A 21,132-nucleotide genomic window follows, 5' to 3' on the forward strand; every position below is an offset into this window, starting at 1 on the left:
ATGACAAAGTCACATTTAAGAGCCTGTTTTATTGAAACTTTAAGTTGTGTCATTCTTGTCCATCAGTTACACTGAAAACATGGACTAGTAGTACAGAGCAGTAACTGAAAACCTTTTATTCAGAAATACTCTGAACTGTAACTGTGGTTTTCCTAACATTCATTTTTTTCTGCTGAGAATTGGCCTAGTAATGAAGTCTACAGCTCTTAGCATATAACCTGCCAACTACTGAGGCAACAGTCTTTCATTTTCTTGTTCCTCTTCCTTTCCAGCAACTTACAACAACGTTTCTAACCACTTGCTGCATTGTCAGTAGTCACAGACACATCATTAAACTCAGAGGGCAGCAGGGGGGCATAAGGATTAAGGAAACAGCACAAAAGCTCACGTTTTTCAGTGGCAGTCAGCCTCCCAACTCCTCGAGTGTCCTTCAGCAAGATGCTGACTCTGCGTGGTCCAAGGATGCTGTTTTGACTTTATGCTTTGACCTAACTGCAGAGGGGGGCAAGAGAAATGATCATTTTCTCCTTCAAGGATCAATAGTAAACAACCAAAGAAGGAATGTGGTTTTCAACAGTTTACCACAGCTCAGACAGCTCCATTTGTGGCTAAATCTGAGGCCAAAACTGAGGAAGTTGGTTATGGTAATGCTCAACAATTTTCAGTGAAAGGAAATATGGCAGTGGTTATTAAGACAGCAAAAGAAGGTGTGAGAAACACAACAGAAATGTGAGAGGTGAGAAATGATTATAAGATAGCTGACTGAATTAATAAACATTTGCTTCAGTCGATCAAATCCTTAGAATTGCTCACTGAGGGAGGATACTAAATTTAATGTTTTTTTGTTTTTTTTTAAATGCCTGCTCATTGAGGGCTCCTAGTCAGAGTTTCAAACTATACCATTACATTTAGTTAATACACATTCAGTGGGGACCATATGTGTTTGTATATTCAGGCATATGGACATAGAGTATGCTTTCATGTTTTTGTATAATTTACCAGTAAGGGCCATTCATTATTCAAACTCAAGAAAATGTCCATCTGGGCATATAAAGTAAATTTTCTAGGCTGTTAAAGTTTTCAAACTTTTTGTGACTTGTTTGCTTGTTTCCCAATGAACACAACAATCATATTTTTTTGTGATAGGCCACATCTACACAAACTGTCTGTTCAGTGTTGAGACGCATGAATCAAATTTATGTGTTATATGAGTGTGAGAGTGGGTGTAAGAAGATCCAGGTGGTGTGTGTCTGTCAGCCTCCGAGGTCAACACCTCAGTGTCCAGGGTCACTTCCTGTCCCGGCTTTCCCCTTCTCCTTGGCCCTGATGTTCGTCCCTGTTCTCTTCCAGCTCTTCTTCTTCCCTTTTTCTCTTGTCCCTCCTTGATGATTTCCTCATAGATTTTCTTTCACTCCCCCTTTACTTCTTTGCATACACCTTTTTTTCCCTTATCATACCTACTTGCTCTCACCCCTGAGATTTTCTTTCATTCCTGATTTCTTCTGCATTCATCCTTTCATTGTACCCCTTTTTCCTGTTTCCTCTCCTTTACCCTCCTTTGCTTCTCTTTCCCCATTCTTTGATACATGATGCTTCAGATTTATCAGCTTCAAAGGAAAAGCAGATAATGGACCAACAAACAGGGAATGGTTTTTATGAGCTGTGGCAATATTTCTCATCCTTTTATTCACTATGCCGCAGAACAACTTCTGAAAACAATGACGGGTTAATATCACAAGAACTTGTTATTAGTTATAATACTGATAATCATGAAATATAATATATTGACTGTTTTACAGTTCATAGGGCTCACTATTATTTAATGATTATTGTGGAATTGTGATCATAACGTACATACATCATGATGATTAATATGCATGATTTTTGCTGTCCTAATTCTTACTTTCTCCTATTGTCTCATAGATAGGAGTGTAAAAATGCAGTCTGTTTTGTTTTATTTTATTTTGTCTTTTAAAGAATGCCTTGTTCATTTATTGGTCATACTGTAGTACAAAGTACTAAAGGTGTTTTAACCCTTTTCCACCTTTCTCCCTGTCTGCAGGTTGCAGTGGTGAAAGTGAAGAATGCAGACAAAGTGTTTGCCATGAAGATTCTCAACAAGTGGGAGATGTTAAAGCGAGCGGAGGTGAGTACCACCCATGATGACTTTCCAACTCTGGTATCAGATAATTTGCCAGTTGATGGTTAGGGCAGCACTAGGGGGGTCTTCTCCAAAGATAAAACTTGACATGCCTTTGTCTCTCCCCTAGAGAGATACAAAAAAATTACTACTAATAATCTGGCAGTAAAAACATTTTACATCTCACAAGGCGTTCATACCTCATGATTTTGTTGAAGGACAACACCAACAGCTGGTCATTTTTGTCAAATTGACCAGAAATGGACAAACAGTGGGTGACAGATATCACTGTTGGAGCCGCACGTGCTGCTGATGCATGTTTTTCTCATTGACCTCCTGGCAGTCATTCAGAGCATTCAGCCCATTGGTCCCTTGGGTCTTCCATCTCCATGCCTCATACCTCATACCTCATGCCTCACAGGGCAAAAGTGGCTGCTGTGTGTGCAAGAGCCTAGGCATGAGAAAAAAGAAGTAGGACAATGAATATATCGTAGACTGTGTGTATTCAGCTTGTATTAATCACTTTAGAGTGTGTCTCAAGGCATTGAGGAAGTTTTCACATTGATGTTCAGCGGAGATTCCCCTTTTGTCCTTGCAACATTAGATATTGGAAACTGCTATCTGATATTATTGGATGTTGTTTTTGTGTGTTCCCACTTACATCAAGATGTCCTGATATTTGATGTGGAAGCAAACTTCTATTATAAACCATGGTATATATGGGCATCACTGCACTTAAATGAGAGGGGAGACCACCCTTCATCTGGAGCCTGAATTTAAGCCTCAGTCCTTGCTAAAGGATCCTTCCTGCTGAAGGATCCTTTAGCAAGATACTTGATCCCTTTTAGCTCTGGAGATGCTGTTGTGTAGTTGACCCTGCCTCTGGCGCAGACTGTAGCATTGGTCAGTTTGGTGGTCTTATTCAGAAATAACTGACTGCAGACAGCCACAGTTGACCAGTGGCAATTAAGTAGAGTGAATGTTGCAGTTGTTTCTTTTTTTTTTTTTTATTTAATTATCATTAAAGTGTTTCTGCTCACACTAATTGTGGTCAGCATCTGTTACGTCTTACAAGTGTTGCTAAGTGTGAAGTTTTTAATCTCTGTCTTCAGACGGCATGTTTTCGAGAGGAGCGTGACGTGTTGGTTAATGGGGACAGCCAGTGGATCACCACTCTGCACTACGCCTTTCAGGATGACAACAACCTGGTAAGATCACCCTGTTTGTGTGTGCATGTGTGTGTATGTGTGTGTGGGCACGAATGTTTGTTTTGTATCAGTCACAATGGCTGGTATGTCCAAAAGCTCACCACAAACCTTTTTTTAAATTTTATTTGTCCTGTGCTGGTTGGTTGAGCAGGCGTATTCCTTTTCAGCACCACCCTGCTTCACATTCACACAGATCCCAACATTTGTCTGGGAGCTACACATTATAAGCATGATCTTCTGTGGTTGTCACTTAGGACCTGCCACTTTCATCATTTTGTCAGCTAGCTCAGTTGTTATAATAGAGTACCACCTCCGGGTAATGGCTGATTATTTGCTAAATGTTGGACTGCATATTCATCACTTAACTAAGTAGTACAATAAAGACATAGCATAGTAGGTAACTGAACAGAAGAAGTTGGCCAGAAGAACAATTACACAAAGAACCAAAGAAAATACTTTGGCTCTTCTGATTGGTTTAGAATCACTTACTTGACCGTCTGTCTTCTCTCCCTGACCCTAAGTTCAAATGCCAGTGGTGCCTTTCATTCCATTTCCCACATTCTCACAACAAATGCTTTGCCCTGGACACTCCCCAGGGCTTTAAAAATATACACCACAGCCCGTCCAGCTGTCTATTTTTAGGAAAACCCTCAAAAGTTAAGGACTGTTTAGGCCCTTGTTGTCTGAATGCCCTCCACAGTAATGATACTGTACTGTGAGAGGAAAAAAAAGGAGAGGAGAAATCAAGAAGAAAGAGCAGGGAGGGAGAAAAGAGTGCTCATTTTTTGCGTGGTCAACACATAAGCACAGTTTGCAGATACATGACTTGATATACTCATTAACTCTGAAATGTGTTTCCTGTTGTATTTGTCCTTGGACTATGAGAGCCATTCTTTTCATTTTTTGAATCAGCTCACGCTTTCCCTTTATTTCTTTTTGATATTTTTTTATGTAATAACACAAATCCCTTCAATAAGTAAATTACTTTACAGTATGATCAGAGAACAAACAACAAAGATACTGAGAACAAATCATTTTTGAGGAGTTGGTTACAGTGAAACAAATGCACATGTAGCATGTAGTGCCGTGTAATGGGACTGCAAGGCTACAAATTGATGTGGAGCAGACTTCAACCTTTTTTCAAACTGCAAAGATGGAATGAAGCACTAACCAAACACAATAATGAGAAAGTCATTTCGTTATTTTCCATTTTCCTTTCCCCAGAAGGCTCTGCCATTGCATGCCCATTTCCTAAATGATCCACCATTATATTTTCCATGAAACACTTGCTGGTATTTCATTTGTTTTTTTTTTCTTTTTTTTTTTTTTTTTTTAAAAAGACATTAAAAATATATTATACTACCTATTTTGTGATGCACCAGCTTGTGACAACATTTTTAATATTCCTCGGTACGCTAGCACCACTTATGGAAATTTGTTGGCATCATAGTGGACTGTACTGGGCTGTTTTCTGGCTTTGTTGTTCACAATTTGCTCATAAAAAACTGCCCATTTATGCAATATGCTTTACTACATACTACTGGTATAGGGACATTCAAGTTAATATAATGGTGACATTAAAAGCCGTTCTTTATATCACTCTCGTCTTTTTATCTCTTGCTCTTTGCCAGTGTTTTTTATATTGTTACATTGATTTCTCTTTTTTTATACGGTACCGTCTTTTTTTAGTGTACTGTGCTGCAGCTCCCTTTATTCTTTTATTTTTTTCTCTCGCTGTCTTTCCAGTACCTGGTCATGGACTACTATGTAGGTGGTGACCTGCTGACTCTGCTCAGTAAGTTTGAGGACCGGCTGCCAGAGGAGATGGCCAAGTTCTACCTGGCTGAGATGGTGCTGGCCATCGACTCTGTTCATCAGCTGCACTATGTTCACAGGTGAGGAGCAGACAGGGTGTGTGTGTGTGTTTGTGTCTGTGTACATTTTATTACTTATTACTTGTACTACCATTGCCATTGGAACCTTTTTTCGATGGGGAGTGGCCTGGGCAATAAGGCCAGATGATGAATGTTTGATGGATTTACATTTATCTTGCCGTGCAGGCAGATCTCCAGCTGTGGGGAGGGGGGGGGGGTGAGGGGTTCACACTTCACTGGTCACATAGTCAATAGCAATGACTAGTGTACTACAGTATATATTAGGGTGCCAGCTTGCACTAATTGACTATATGCCAGCTATATTACATTTTCAGGTAAGGCTGGGTTTATGTGTGTGGGAGCCATGATTTCCATCTTCTTTTTTTGTGTTGTGTTGTGTTGTTTTGTTTTGTTTAGTTTTGTTCATCTAATCCAGTGGATTTCAAAGTGATGTCCTTTAGGGGCTTCCAGGGACTTATACATACTGTAGTTTAATAGAAATTGTTTATTTTTGGATTGTAACAATGTATTAGTGATTATTGTACCATTATCTTTTAATCACAACCCTTTGAATGTATTTCTCAGTGTTCAAGTACAAAATCTGAACGATTTAATGCTTACCACAATTCAAAATATATTTTCTTATCATATCTTGTCTAATGTAGTTCTATGTTACTTGTGCTCATAACTTTTCAAGTCCCTGCTTCATTCATACAAGTCTCTCTCTGGGGAAACAAATGTCTGTTTCCAATTACACACACCACAGCCACTCTCACTCAGTATAATGAACAACAAACAAATGGATCATGTCACAGCAGACCATTCATAAGCCCAGGCCCTCAAACCCACTTTCCTCCTCAACTTAGATATTGAGATATGTTCAGCAAATAAAAGATGCCCTGAGGTGCTCATGGGATATATGGTGTCTTCACAATGGGAACTACACTCTTTCCCCCCAACACACAGGAAATGTACTCAACCACATGGATAGTAGTCATGTTGGCCCATACACATAATGACAGCATCGCTGTTGCCATGGGCTCTTAACTGCAGTTTTATTTTGAGGTGAGAGGGATGGAGGATAGACAGAGGCAGTGAGAGGTGGTGGGAGAGGGAACTAAAGTGAAGGATAAAGAGTGTGAATGCAGACAGGAAGGGTGGCTGGTAGGATAAGGTTTTGGGTGTGCCTGCACCCTTTGGATTGATCTCTCACACATCAGTGTTGAGTCAAACAGAAAGAAAGAGACTGAGTGTGGGAGACAGACACATAGTGATATGAATAAATATGCAGTAAAGAGAGGGAGTGAAAGAGCCAGAGAGAGAGAGAGATGGGGAGCCACTAATTGCATGGTGTTATCTGGGGGCTGTGGGTGGGGGTTGGTGGCTGTAGCAGAGACAGAGCAGTGGATGGAGAGAGAAAGGGATGGACAGATGAGGGACTGCTATTTCTCTTTAAGGTCCCTGGTGGATGCTTTGGAAGGGTAATGATGGGGTGTGGAAGGAGGTGTGGTGGCTTTACCCCCCCTCACCCCTCACCCCCTTTCTCTCATACACCAACCCCTCCACCCTGCTTTTGCTCTCTCCCAGTCACACACACGTGGGACATTGGCACGCTTGGTTTGTGGAGGGTGGAGGCAGCCAGGCAGGTCCCCTGAGAAGGGTGTGTTCTGCTGGCTTTTCTGTTGATCAGAGTGTATGTGTGTATACTTGTGTGTATTTAAGTGTGAGTCTGTCTGTATATCTCAATAATGGTGTGTGTGTATGTTTGTGATGGGTGTTTCTAATATTTCTAATCCCTATGACTAAGTCAAAGGACAATGCTTTAACCATGTAATTTGAAGGCTCTAAGGTCCACTAGAAAGAAAACCCACCACTCTGTATTCATGGGTCACTTTCAGTCACACCAAACACACACAACCAGGCCACTTTTTAGGAAATATAAATGGCCTACATGTGACCTTGCAGCAGAACAGTGGTTTCCATGTGTGTTCTCCTTGGACCCATATTAACAACAGCAATGGATTCCAATTTTTCTTAGGATAATTTGAGGGCCCATTCCAATTCTCCTGTGACCCACCTTTGGCTCCAGGTCCAGAATCTGAAAAACACTGAAAGACAGTCGATTAGTGCAGCAACAGTAGCCAAATTGCAGGTTGGCACCAAAAGTTAGATTGTGAACTTATGTCTGGTGGGTCCCCAGCCAGAGTTCTATGGAAGGACTTTGATCATTTGTATTCACAAAGCTCTGTCATAGTAGAGTCAAGGGTTGATTCACTGGTATGGAGCAGTCCTTGTTGTGTGCTGTGCATTTTGCTTGTGTGCCGTACAGTGAGATTGCAGTTAATTCTTGTACCCATTAAGTGTTATACATTATTAGTCCCATGTATGTAGCAGGACTTTTCCAGTCCATTCCATCATGATTCATTGGAAGCAGGTTCCAACAGCCCTGATATTCTGTTTTCAAAGTGTCACCAAATGGTGAACGTTTTGATTGAATATCTAAATGGGATAGAAGTGGGTGATGGAAGAGCACACAGCAGCCCTTAAGAATGTGCATAAAGTGATTTGAAGCCCAGCACAATTAAAAACAGAATTGAAATTCCTTCAGAGTCTTCATGCAAGGCAAACAATATGCTGCATGTCATTTTTGACATTTCTCATAAGGGAGGCGCTGTTCTATTGAAAGAAATGTTGCCGGTGCTGTTCACACAGAAGTACCGCTTGTGAGAGATGCTTTGAACTCCAAACATTTCAATATATAGACTTGATGGCTTGCAGTTGGCTTCCTGATGGGGCACAGTGATGCAGTTGTTTTGTTGTTGTTGTTGTTGTTGTTTTTTTTTTTTTTTTTGGTCTCACCACATGAGTTTGGAAGTGTTTCTATGTCTGACTTAAAATCAAGCCATTACTTATATAATAGGCCTCATCAACCTGATGTCTTAATTGTGGCATTTTATGCATAAGGCCAGTTTGTGTGGTTACATATTCTTTTTTTTTTCTTTTGACCTAGCCACAATGCTGGCCTGTTTGAAATTCATATTTCCAATTCTGTTCTGATGCTGATGAAGCTAAAATGAATTTAAAGAGTCATAAGGTCATCCTTCTGTTCCCTTTGGGCCTGTCCCATGAGAGATGGCGTGTGTGGAGAGAGAAAGAAAAAGAGGGGGAGTGTGTGTGTGTGTGTGTGTGTGTGTGTGTGTGTGTGTGTGTGTGTGTGTGTGTGTGTGTGTGTGTGTGTGTGTGTGTGTGTGTGTGTGTGTGTGTGTGTGTGTGTGTGTGTGTGTGTGTGTGTGTGTGTGTTCATTCAGTGGCCACTGATCTGCATGGCCTCCCAGAGGGGCCTGACAGACATTTCAATAGGCCAACCCAGCATGGCTCTGTGCCGACCAGCATCACATCTGTCTGCTTTGAGAGAGAAAGAGAGTGTGTGTGTGTGTGTGTGTGTTTATGAGAAGGAGAGAGAGACAGAGAGAGACATTCAATGAGAGTGAGAAAAGAAGTGGGGGTGGGTGCAAATAGTGTGTAATCATTGAGTTACAGGGAGGGAGGCAGAGACAAACACGCACACGCGCACACACAAACATACACACAAAGGGGCAGTTAACATCTGTTCTGAGTAGGTCTGACTACTGTAGAGGACCATGTGACTGCACGCGTGCGATGGTGTGTGTTTTCCCATTGATTGGAGCCATATGTGTGTTTTATTATTGATCAGGCCCATGTGTGTCTCCACAGGCCAGTGATCTAAGAGTCTATGCCTTGTATATGCTTAGACAGACAGGCACACTTATTAACCATCATTTGTTAAAGAGCTTGGGCTGCAATATTGGGTAATTGTCTACTTATTTACATGGTAGCCATTGATTCATTGGGAACTATTTCATGCCAACGCGAGCAGTTTTTATCTATCTGTGTGTCTCTGAATGCCTGCAAGTTTGTACGTATCCTTTGGGGTGGATAGATACAATTTGCCAGTGTTCTTTGGCAGGAAGTAGTTCCCAGTGAAACTGTTTCCCACCAAAGGTTGTGATTTATGATGGGTATCCTGTCATTATTTTTGGAAAGAGCTATTGCTGTTGAGATTTTCATGTAAGAATTTTACAGTTTGAGCTCCACAAATGGTTACCCATCAAATCCTATTGTATTTGGGTGCTCGGAGACAGGGAATATTGCGGAAAACTAAAAACCATACTCAATCACACAGAAACTATCGAGATCAATCGATTGCATAATGAATAATATTTTGGGAAATAAATAAATCTTCATGTTCTAACATGCACCTCAGCTGATTTACTTAACCTAGAGCACAGTGCACTGGGTGCACTTGAGCCTACCTGGCAGCCTAAATGAATTACAAATAAACATAAAAAGCAAGTTGTAGCATAAAGTAACACCAGCGATTGTCCAATCAATGAGAATTTAGGTTGGACATATCAACAAACAATCAACAATTTGCCCAGAAGACTACAGCGCTTTATGTCTTTTGAGTATGTCTGTCATCCTGTGTCCATGTGTATTGTTATAGTTTTGTTATAGGTATTTCATATATGTTCTAAGCCTATATATGCATATATACATTAAAAATATGTTAACATAAATGGTGTCAACATGTATTATCATATAAGAATTCAGCACAGATGTATTTTTAATATCTGTACGTATATCTGAAATATATGAAATATGCATCACAGAATTTATGTCATAAACATATAAGCAGATATAAATTAATTGTTAACATATGTTTGCAACATGTAACACCATATAACAAATCTTCCTAAGGGTATTATTCATATATGCACATATATAAATTTTACCATGGGTATTTCATGTGTTATAAACCTATATCTTCACATATCCAGAGGATGTATGTGTATGACAAGAATGTATCACCTTATATGTAATATATGTTGCAAATCGCTCTTGATATAGGGCCATATATGTACATATATGACATTTCTGTATGGGTAAGAGCATCAGCATGTACTTGTAAACCTCCTCAGTTCAAGCTGGTTGACGAGAGATGACAGCTGACATCAAGTTATCTTCACTGTTAGTGGAGATCAACTCTGGTGGAAGCCTATGAAGACTCTTGTGTAGCCTGCAGATGTTGCCATCATAGGGTAGAGCCACAGAGACCACAATATAACTATGTTGGCATTTTGATGCATAAGTGTAAAATGACCTTTAAGTGATTCTAAAAGCCCCATCAGTAAGAGCAATGTTCTTTGAACCCTTGTTAACAAATGCAAGGCTTCAGCTATTGTGTGTGTGTGTGTGTGTGTGTGTGTGTGTGTGTGTGTGTGTGTGTGTGTGTGGTGTGTGTGTGTGTGTGTGTGTGTGTGTGTGTGTGTGTGTGTGTGTGTGTGTGTGTGATGTGGTGTCCAGATGGCTCTCACAGATGGATGCTGTGGTCTTAGAGGAGATTACCTCCCTCTATTCTCGGCTCTGCACTACTCCTTAAGACTGCAGGAAGCCCTGTGACACAGTAGTCCAATTAGCAACGCTAACTAGCCTAACCTAGTGTGAGCCTGGTGCTAGCTTAGCTTTAGCATCCATCTGAGTCTGTCCATGCATGAAAGGAGAGCCTCTAGTGTGTTTTAGTTGGAGGCATTAACCTGGCTGCCCCAACCATACATGGGCTCGTCATAACAGTCTGGCAGAGAGAGAAAGACTGAGGGAGAACAGGTAGATGGCTTAATTGGAATCTGAGAGAGAAAAGGGGAGCAGAGGGATTGAGTTGAGTGGGGAGGGCACTGGTAGAGAGACTACTGGTGGTAAGTGGGGAGGGGGGACAGGGAGCCATGTTAGTTTGATCTGGGCTTGTTAGCAGCTCAGGGGTCTTGCTTAGCACTAAATGCTTTCTCAGGAGTAGTTCCAACAGCACTCTTACACCCTTTTACTAAACCCTGTCATACTGTTTTGTTTTGTTTTGTTTTTTTTAATTACACGCACACAGGCCAGGGTCATCTCATATTGGATGCTCTTTGAACTCTTTGTACTTGTGGCAGTGGAAACACCTGTGTTCTCATGAACACACACACACACACACACACACACACACACAGTGTAATCCAAGTGTTACATGTATACAGGTGTCATTCATGATTTGCAAGGACTGCCTTTTCCTCTCAGCATGAGCCAGATTTTGTGTCTAGAGGTTAAGCACCTTTTGGTAAAATAGATAGTCACACAAGCGTTCAAGCTAAATCAAAGCTGTAGTCTTTAGTTAGATGAGGAAAAAAACATTTGCTAAGTTCAAGTTCAGAATTATACCTGCAAACTAAAAAATAAAACACCTATGCTGTTATGTTTGACCTTTGATTTGAAAGTTAAACATCAAATTGATTATTTAACTTGATACTTATCCTTAGCTCTTAATAAACTGAAAATTTTTTTTAGAAGATAATGTTTCTTTAAAAAAATGGATATACTTGATTCATACTATAATGGATATGGAAAGTCTTAACATCAGTCATATGCAAAGTAAAATAATAAAAAAAAAAAATAATGAAATGTTTTATTTTGTACCTGGGTGTTCTAGTTGAAAAGCAGGCTCCCTAGTACATAAGTCGCCCTGTTGCCTGCTTAACAGAAGAGGTTCAACAAAGAGACTTGAATTTGGATCTATGGATCCAGTCTAGAGTGACAAGGATTATTCTAGGTCTGGCCGTAACTCTTTGACAGTTTGAATATTTGTTTGTTAGGTTGACATGACAGTTGAGCCTAGACCTAGAGATACTTGAACCAAAGAAACCTGTTGTGTGGCAATATTTCCAAAAAAAAAAAAAAACATACTCAACAAGAGGGTTCATCAGCAAGTGTGTTAGTTTAGCCAGACATTGACACATCACAGGAGCACAAGTCACTGGAAATGTATAAATATTGAGTGAGAAATCCACTAGGCTATTGATGCAAAGTCTCTACACACTGGGTTTATGTAGTTAGGCTTAGCTTTTGGTAATAATGAACATCGGTGTAGAGTCAAAGAAAAAATTCTCCTGGGAGTCAATACAATTTCCCAGCAAATTCCTTATCCACTATCTTAAAGTTTACATTTGGCTGACTGTGACTATACATCAGGTCCAGTGTTTGTGTGCGTTTGTGCCAAGTTCATATCTTACTAGGCTGGCTGTGGGAATGTGTGCCCTGGTATGCGAATGCAATGTCGAACCTCATCAGTCAATATTTAAAAAAAAAAAAAAAAAAAGGTTGCGTCTTCAAAAACAGTAGGGCAACTGGATGGTGTGTACAAGTCACATGCTTGTAGATATTATTTTAACGCTCTGTTTAATAGGTTTATAGTCCGCACCCAGCTCCAGCCCTGCTGGATGGGTCTATTAACACTTCTTAAAAAATGTTTGTGAGGGAGGGGGCACATCTGGCTTTGAGGAGAGTCTCAGTTAAAGAGAGAGACATCAAAGCTGTCTTCAAAGTCAGTTTATGTTTGTTCACTGTTAAAAGAAACAAAAAAACATCTCAGACTTATGCTAAAGGCTCTTGCTTGTCAGGTAGAATTTGATAAAATGACACTGAGTAGTGTGGAAATTTTATGAACTTAGCTGTTTCAGCTTTTGCTCCATAGAATTACATTATTGAAAACTCTGCTAGGCGGAGGAGGTCATTGGGAGTGTTAGGTGTGTGTGTGTGTGTGGTGTGTGTGGTGTGTGTGTGTGTGTGTTCTCAGCCCAGCCATGCGCACAACACCAGACAGAAATAGCACCAGCTCCATTCTGTAACCTGTGGCATCAATTGTCTGTTTGTCTGTATACAGTGGTTCGCTGTTGAGTTAGGCTGCTTTCAGACCTGTCCCGTTTGGAGCCGTTGTTCCGAAACAGGGAGCATTTCGCCCTAAAGATCGGTTCGTTTGGACATACACTATATTACCAAAAGTATTCGCTCACCTGCCTTTACTCATACTATGAACTGAAGTGCCATCCCATTCCTAACCCATAGAGTTCAATATGATGTGGGTCCACCTTTTGCAGCTATTACAGCTTCAACTCTTCTGGGAAGACTGTCCACAAGGTTGAGGAGAGTGTTTATAGGAATTTTTGACCATTCTTCCAAAAGCGCATTGGTGAGGTCACACACTGATGTTGGTCGAGAAGGCCTGGCTCTCAGTCTCCGCTCTAATTCATCCCAAAGGTGTTCTATCGGGTTCAGGTCAGGACTCTGTGCAGGCCAGTCAAGTTCATCCACACCAGACTCTGTCATCCATGTCTTTATGGACCTTGCTTTGTGCACTGGTGCACAGTCATGTTGGAAGAGGAAGGGGCCCGCTCCAAACTGTTCCCACAAGGTTGGGAGCATGGAATTGTCCAAAATGTTTTGGTATCCTGAAGCATTCAAAGTTCCTTTCACTGGAACTAAGGGGCCGAGCCCAGCTCCTGAAAAACAACCCCACACCATAATTCCTCCTCCACCAAATTTCACAGTCGGCACAATGCAGTCTGAAATGTACCGTTCTCCTGGCAACCTCCAAACCCAGACTCGTCCATCAGATTGCCAGATGGAAAAGCGTGATTCATCACTCCAGAGAACGCGTCTCCACTGCTCTAGAGGCCAGTGGCGGCGTGCTTTACACCATTGCATCCGACGCTTTGCATTGCACTTGGTGATGTGTGGCTTGGCTGCAGCTGCTCGGCCATGGAAACCCATTCCATGAAGCTCTCTGCGTACTGTACTTGGGCTAATCTGAAGGTCACATGAAGTTTGTAGCTCTGTAGCAATTGACTGTGCAGAAAGTCGGCGACCTCTTTGCACTATGCGCTTCAGCATCCGCTGACCCCTCTCCGTCACTTTACGTGGCCTACCACTTCGTGGCTGAGTTGCTGTTGTTCCCAAACGCTTCCATTTTGTTATAATAGAGCTGACAGTCGACTGTGGAATATTTAGGAGCGAGGAAATTTCACGACTGGATTTGTTGCACAGGTGGCATCCTATGACAGTTCCACGCTGGAATTCACTGAGCTCCTGAGAGCGGCCCATTCTTTCACAAATGTCTTGTTTCACAGTCTGCATGCCTGAGTGCTTGATTTTATACACCTGTGGCCAGGCCAAGTGATTAGGACACCTGATTCTGATCATTTGAATGGGTGAGCGAATACTTTTGGTAATATAGTGTATGTGAACACAGCAATCGCGCTCGGATGCGGGACAAAACAAGCGAGCCGAGATCGCCTAGAAGAGGTGGTCTCGGCTCGATTCCATTCGAACCCTGGAGCGGTTCGTTTGCAGTGAGAACATAATCGACACAGCAACCGACACAACTCACTCATAACTGTGGTTCAATCAGCGTCAGAGCCCATCTTCGTCGGCAAATCCTTGTCGCGGCCCGTCTTTTTCTCAGTAGATGCAGTATATTTTCCCTGCGCAGTCGTGATTCCCGGTAGAACGGGATGTTTTCCTCCATTACAGAACACCGGTACATTCAGTAGCGGTTTTAGGCATGGGCGAAGCGGGCCTTTTTTTTCATGTCGAGGGGGGCGGCACAAGCGCAAAAAAAGAAAAAAAAAAAAAAAATCATCAGCGCCGCTCACCTGTCAGATCCGGCAGACCTGACCAGGTGGGCGCGGTACCGGCCCGCCTGATGCCAACCGGTGCCGTGGCCGGTGGCTTTTTATTCAAACAAGATTTTGTCCATATAAAAAGTAGGTAGGAGTAGTAACACGAAAGGGCGCAAGGCAGTAATTTCGCCTAGGGCGGCAACATGGGCAGAACCGCCACTGGGTACAACCACAGAAACACAGAGAAACAAACTAGCCACACACGCCAAAGATGCTCCATGGTTTTTGTTTTTTCCGGGGTAAGAACGGAAGAGGAAACTTCTTCTTTCGGGGTAATTTCTGACCCATGAGAGAACAGCTGGTTTGCGCATGGCATTTGTTTACAGCTTTGAACCGCTACAGACGGTTGCCCTGTGAACACAAACGCCCCAAATGAAAAACGAAACAACTGTATCGATTTAGCCCCTGAATCGGAACAAAGCAAACGGGCCACAGGTCTGAAAGCACCCTTAGACATCAACCTGTGACATTTGTATCTGTGTGTGCGTTTATGTTTGTGGGGTTGTGTGTGCATGCATACATGTGTTTTATATGTGCTTGACACCACTCTAAAGAGCTTTCCTTTGTGCCCTCTATGCCTTGTGTATTCAGCCATGTCGGGGTTGTCATTGCATTGATAAGAGGCTCCAGACACAAGGGCCTGACATAGTCTACCCTCAGGGGAAATCAGTGGAATGGTCAGAGGAGGACAGAGTGTATATTTAGCCCTCATGATGGGATACAGTGACTTCTGCACTTGAAGCCAACCAGTAGATAGTATACCAGACTGGTCCGGTATACTATCTACTGGTTACTTTACTTTGACAATTTCTTAAACGTGTGGTAGTCAAATACACATACATGTTCAAAATATTAACGTGAACACAAGAATGTCACAGTGGAAATGGAAAGAGAGCACTGCTGAGAAGGATGAGTTGAGTTTTTTCCACTGAGGGCACTGAGGCTGGGCCAGGCCAGGCTAAGATTTAGGTAGGCAAACGTAAGACTGCCATGTAGGCTAATAGCACAGCTAGCCCAACACAAACCCCCTGTCAGCGACCACCTGTTAACCTCTGGGAGATCTCCTCCCCCTAATCCCCTCCCTCCGGACCCTGGCTAAATTCCATGTGGCTTGTGGGGACCGCTGAAGGGTACAGGGCAGGCTTTTATCATTTTCACCAAGCCTCTGTAATTTAAAGATGGTGGATAACTGTGCTTTATCAAGTTCTATATGATTCAGAGCTCTGGCACTTTTTGTTCCCAATGCAACCTTTCTTTAAAAATATTCCCACGCAGAGGGCGTAGCACTTTATGAGGAAACTAACACCAACCACCAACCAGATCTGCGGGTTATACGTTTCTTAACTCTACAAGCCACATTGGTGGTCCTTTTCTGTTCTAAAAACTGTGTTGGCTGGCAACATAGCAAAAGTGCATCGGTCAGTCCCTGTGGCTGATAGACAAAAAAAAAGGTAGTTTTCTGTCCTGTGTAGCAGTGAATCCTACTCATTGGAATCAAGCCATGCTCTTTGCGTCTAGGCTGTAAGTATGATCGAAGCAATAAGTAATGCAGAACAGATGCAGGGTGGGAGATCTACCATGGCCACCACTCAATCCTTCAGACTGGGATGTTTGGGCATGTGTGTGTATGTGTGTGAAAGAATTTGTTGTGAGTAAACCCCCACTCAGCTCACTTCTGCTCACAAACACTGTCTGTGTGGAGGTAAAAATAAGAATGGGGGAGTTTTCATGTTGGGGACACAGACATCTTTTTTGTAAGTGGGAGTGTGCATGTTGCATATTTCCTCAAAAAGTGTGTGTCTGGTTGAAGCTGTGTTCTGCACAAGTGCCAAAAAAAGCTAGAAACAAACAGCATTTCATGAGTGGAGACATGGAGGAATCCAGGAGCGCAAACATACACAGACAAACACTCACAAAGACTCTATAAACATATGCCTCATGCACACAAAGACACACACACACACACACACACACACGCTGTACAGGCAGTGCTCTTATTCCCCCAACACAGTCCAGTTCTTTCTCATGTTTATCCTTTCTCTTGGTCAATTTAGACTTGTCACAGTTTGATAAATGGTCTGGGGGAAATTACACTTAATTGAATCACAAATATATGTGAATTATTACACACCAGCATAACAGACAAATTAAGACAGTTAAATTTCCCCAGGTTATGTAATTTCATTTTGTGATAATCTATGGGGAGTAGTATAGTAATGTGAGACCAGTCTTGTGTGTGTATGTGTGTGCACACAGGGGCTTGTGTGTCTACCTCTGTTCATCTGTGTATTTTGGATGTCCCATAGGAGGTGTTTTGTTTGGAAGAATGTCTTGTTTTCTTCATCTTCTCCCCTCTTCTCTGAGGAATCACTTACTCCATTTGTCTTTCTTTTCCCCGCCCTCCTTTCTCCCTCCTTCTATACACCCCCCTCACCCATCCTGTTTCTTCTCCCTCTCTCTTCCTACAGAGACATCAAGCCCGACAACATCCTGATGGATATGAATGGCCACATCCGCCTGGCTGACTTCGGCTCCTGCCTCAAGCTCATGGAGGATGGAACGGTAGGTTTTACCACACTGTCGGTGCTCTCCCCTAGTCCAAAGGAAACATACCAGAACTATACCGACCTCCTCCTCAAGCCACAGGGGTCTCACACTAGGGAAGTTTGGTTTAACTGCTTGGCTCTGCTTGTGGTTTATGATTCAGAAAATTCTCTCAGCAAAAAAAAAAAAAAAAAACTTTCCCCTCAGGTGTTGAACTAAAAAAAAACACAGGATGAAATAAATGATCAGAGAAATACCTCAGCTTGTACCTTCCAATGTTTACATAATGACAAGGTTACACTGAACATTAGATGGAAATTAAATTCAGTTCTTGTTGGACACTTCTTGAAACATTATCTCAAACTGAAACAACTCACTCAATGGTATGAATTGTGGTAGTCAAATGTGTGTTTCTTTGATGTTTCATCCATTTTGGAGCCACTTCCTAAGGTTAATATGATGCAAAGATGCCAGAATGTGATGGATCAGATCAAATTCTCTCAGGTGTTTTCTCCAAATCTGATTTTTCTTTTTCTCTGTTTAAGAGTTACTGGTGGGAACATTTGGTACTCTTAATGTCCATGATTACAAAATTCAAGTGGTCAAGTGGTCAAATGGTCATACGAAACTTGTGTTTTATTGATGATACTTACCTACTGGTTTGTTTTTAATTTAGAGTAAGTTTGTTCTTAAAAGTACCCTAAAGTAGAAGGTGAAAGTACACATCCAAACACTTGGTAGTACACTTCCAGGAAAGTATCACTGGCTGAAACGAAAACTCCATACTTGGATACTTCTGAGCATATGATTGTTGATGCTTTCAGGTCAGTCGTTGACATGAGCTCCCAACTCTCGTCTGCTCTGTCCTTCACATCTCCTTTGTCTCCCTCTCTCAGGTCCAGTCTTCCGTAGCGGTGGGAACTCCAGACTACATCTCTCCAGAGATCCTGCAGGCTATGGAGGATGGGAAGGGCAAGTATGGACCTGAGTGCGACTGGTGGTCGCTAGGTGTCTGCATGTATGAGATGCTTTATGGCGAGACGCCCTTCTATGCAGAATCACTTGTGGAAACCTACGGCAAGATCATGAACCACAAGGTGGGCTATAGACTTTGAGGTTTGTTTTTAAGTTGCTCCTCTGTAAAAGTAAATGTAGTACCAAGAGAAATATCAATGTAGTTAAAATGGGGATATGATAAATAGTAAAGAAAATAGAAAAAAAAAAATATCTCCTTGGCCTATTTATGATGAATGAATTTTGACATGGTGGATTAAGGATCTGAAGGCTAAGAAAACCTTTATTACATTGAGTCATACAGATTTGGTTTTGATGCATATATATGCATCCATTGCATACATGGATGACTGTTATAGCTGTTATATTTTTGTTAAGATGGATCCTTGGTTGTCAGCCTGTTTATACAGTTTGTACAGGTGACAGTGCTGCAATGTTAATAAAAAAATAAAGAAGTCAGAACCTAGCATAAAATTGCAGTTTATCATAATACTGTGCTCAATTTTGGAATTGAATTGTTATTAAAAAGTGAGACACTAAGCTCAAATGTGGAATTTATTATTTTTTTTTTTCACACACACACTCATACATTATTGCACAGGAGCGATTCCAGTTCCCGCAGCAGATAACGGATGTGTCAGAGGAAGCAAAGGATCTGATTCGTCGGCTCATCTGCAGTCGAGAGCACAGATTGGGTCAGAATGGCATTGAGGACTTCAAACAGCACGCTTTCTTCTCTGGTACAGACTTAGCTTTACTCAACAGATATCTTGATATTTAAGCTAACTTGCGTTCACTTGACAGTGTCAAGTTAACTAAGTGTTAACTTGACACTAAAAGACAGCAGTTGCTAAAGGCTTAATCATACTAATAACTTGTAGGTCAGTAGTACTAACTGGTTTTAATAAGAAATGTGAAAAAGCTTGTATAAAAGGAGCTGAAGGACACAAGGAATATAGAAAACCTTTGTACCCATCTTCAAGCGCCTGGGAACGTTACAAATATTGCAAAATAAGATTAATAGCAGAGCATAACTTGACTCTTATCACAACTTCTGTCATGTTTGGCACTTATGAATGCCATTTCATCTACGCTCATCTACAAGTTAAATTCTTTGTGTTTTTTCTCAGCATGTTTATGAAGTCCTGAGTCATGAATTTTCCCTTGTGTTCAGGCATTGACTGGGACAACATCCGTACATGCGAAGCACCCTACATCCCAGAGGTCAGCAGTCCAACAGATACCTCCAACTTTGATGTTGATGACGACTGCCTCAAGAACTCGGTAGGTGGCTTTCATCATGAATCAGTGGACTTGTCAATTATGCAAATCCATGAAGAACATGGCACATGTGAAAGAGACTTGTATGTACATTTTCAAAGATAACTGTTTTATGTCTGTGACTTGAGTGAAATCCTTGTCTAAATATCCCAAATGAAAAGCAGCAAAAATGCCAGTTGTGTCTCATGTATCTGTGGCGCCACTCAAGTTCAAAGCACAGTCCTCTGGGGTTTGTCTTTCACAATCTGTCTCCCTCCCCCTGCCCTTCATGGTGCTTCCACCCTCCATCTCTTTAACTGAAGAAAATGCACAATTTCTATTTGTTTTCTCAAACTCTATTTTGTTCTTTTCTGCTTTTTAGGAGACCATGCCCCCTCCCTCTCACACAGCCTTCTCTGGCCATCACTTTCCCTTTGTGGGTTTCACCTACACCAGCAAATGGTAAGTGGCACTGCATACTCTCCTTTGTATCCTTTGATTAAGAACATTATATGCCGCTTTTGCAAGTCCTCTTTTATACTCTGTTAGCAATGAAACCACACAGGCAAATGCAAGCTAGTGTTCTTCATTTTCAAATTATGAGTGGGAAGCCAATTTTCCTCCAGTATCTTGTCAGTCATTAAAATTGTTGACTGGATGAGCACAGAGTACAGACAGACAAAACGCAGAGAAAAGAGTCTGCTACCTTATCAAGAGCTAGTCTCATATCTGTGCAGTCACTTTACATGGACAGATTCCCAGGCAAGCATACTTTATGTAGTTTCACTTCGAGAGAAGCGTAGGAGTATTGCATTTGCTTCCCTCCCTAATAAGGTGATGTCCATGACTTTCTATAGTTGTGTCATACTGAAGTGCTACCCGTGAGAAAGTAACGAACAGACCAATTAGTTTCTTATCTCTTCAAGGCTCAGTGATAATGGCCTTTCCTCTCTCTTTTTCCACCCCCCCAACTCTCTCTCTTCCATCTCCTCTCTGCTGCTGTCTCCTGCTCCACGCTGCCTCTTTTTGCTTCTTCCATGACTCAACATCCTCCCATCTTTTAACCCATCTGTATATCTACCATACACTTTCCACCTCCCCTGCTGTTTTTCTCTTTCCCACTTTCCTTTCATGTCCTTATTTGTTCTCTCCTTTCATTAAATATTTCGTTTGAATTTCCTTTCCCTTTCTAACACTGTCACTACTCTTTCTCCACCTCTCATATCTATACACCCTCTATTCTCCCCCTTTTTCCCTCATCATTCACACTTTTATTTACACTATCATAACTTGTCACTCAATTTTCTCCATGGCACCCTCCTTCTGTTTAGTACCCTGTCTGACCGGGGTTGCCTGCGAGGGCTGACTGGGGATTTGGGTCAAGGTGGACAGGATGAGATAGACATTGGTGTGCAGCGCAGTCTGGAGGACAGCCTGGCCACTGAGGCATATGAGAGGAGGATTCGCCGTCTGGAGCAGGAGAAGCTAGAGCTGACCCGCAAACTGCAGGGTGAGGCTAAGAGACA

General features: G+C 41.8%; 1 protein-coding gene across 8 annotated transcripts in view; it reads left to right on the plus strand.

Annotated features, from left to right (window-relative positions):
- Positions 1-21,132, plus strand: part of cdc42bpab (CDC42 binding protein kinase alpha (DMPK-like) b) — a 93,569-nt gene that overhangs the window by 35,131 nt on the left and 37,306 nt on the right. For all 8 annotated transcript variants that reach the window (XM_030046998.1, XM_030046996.1, XM_030046997.1 and 5 more), the window contains exons 3-11: positions 2,063-2,146; positions 3,253-3,348; positions 5,095-5,243; positions 17,257-17,350; positions 18,229-18,429; positions 18,948-19,086; positions 19,521-19,630; positions 19,989-20,068; positions 20,938-21,116. In XM_030046998.1, the coding sequence (XP_029902858.1) occupies positions 2,063-2,146; positions 3,253-3,348; positions 5,095-5,243; positions 17,257-17,350; positions 18,229-18,429; positions 18,948-19,086; positions 19,521-19,630; positions 19,989-20,068; positions 20,938-21,116 (1,132 nt within the window). The remainder of the gene's footprint in view (positions 1-2,062; positions 2,147-3,252; positions 3,349-5,094; positions 5,244-17,256; positions 17,351-18,228; positions 18,430-18,947; positions 19,087-19,520; positions 19,631-19,988; positions 20,069-20,937; positions 21,117-21,132) is intronic.

The sequence above is a fragment of the Myripristis murdjan genome, chromosome 24, assembly GCF_902150065.1.
Source record: "Myripristis murdjan chromosome 24, fMyrMur1.1, whole genome shotgun sequence".
Classification (NCBI taxonomy): Eukaryota; Metazoa; Chordata; class Actinopteri; order Holocentriformes; family Holocentridae; genus Myripristis; species Myripristis murdjan.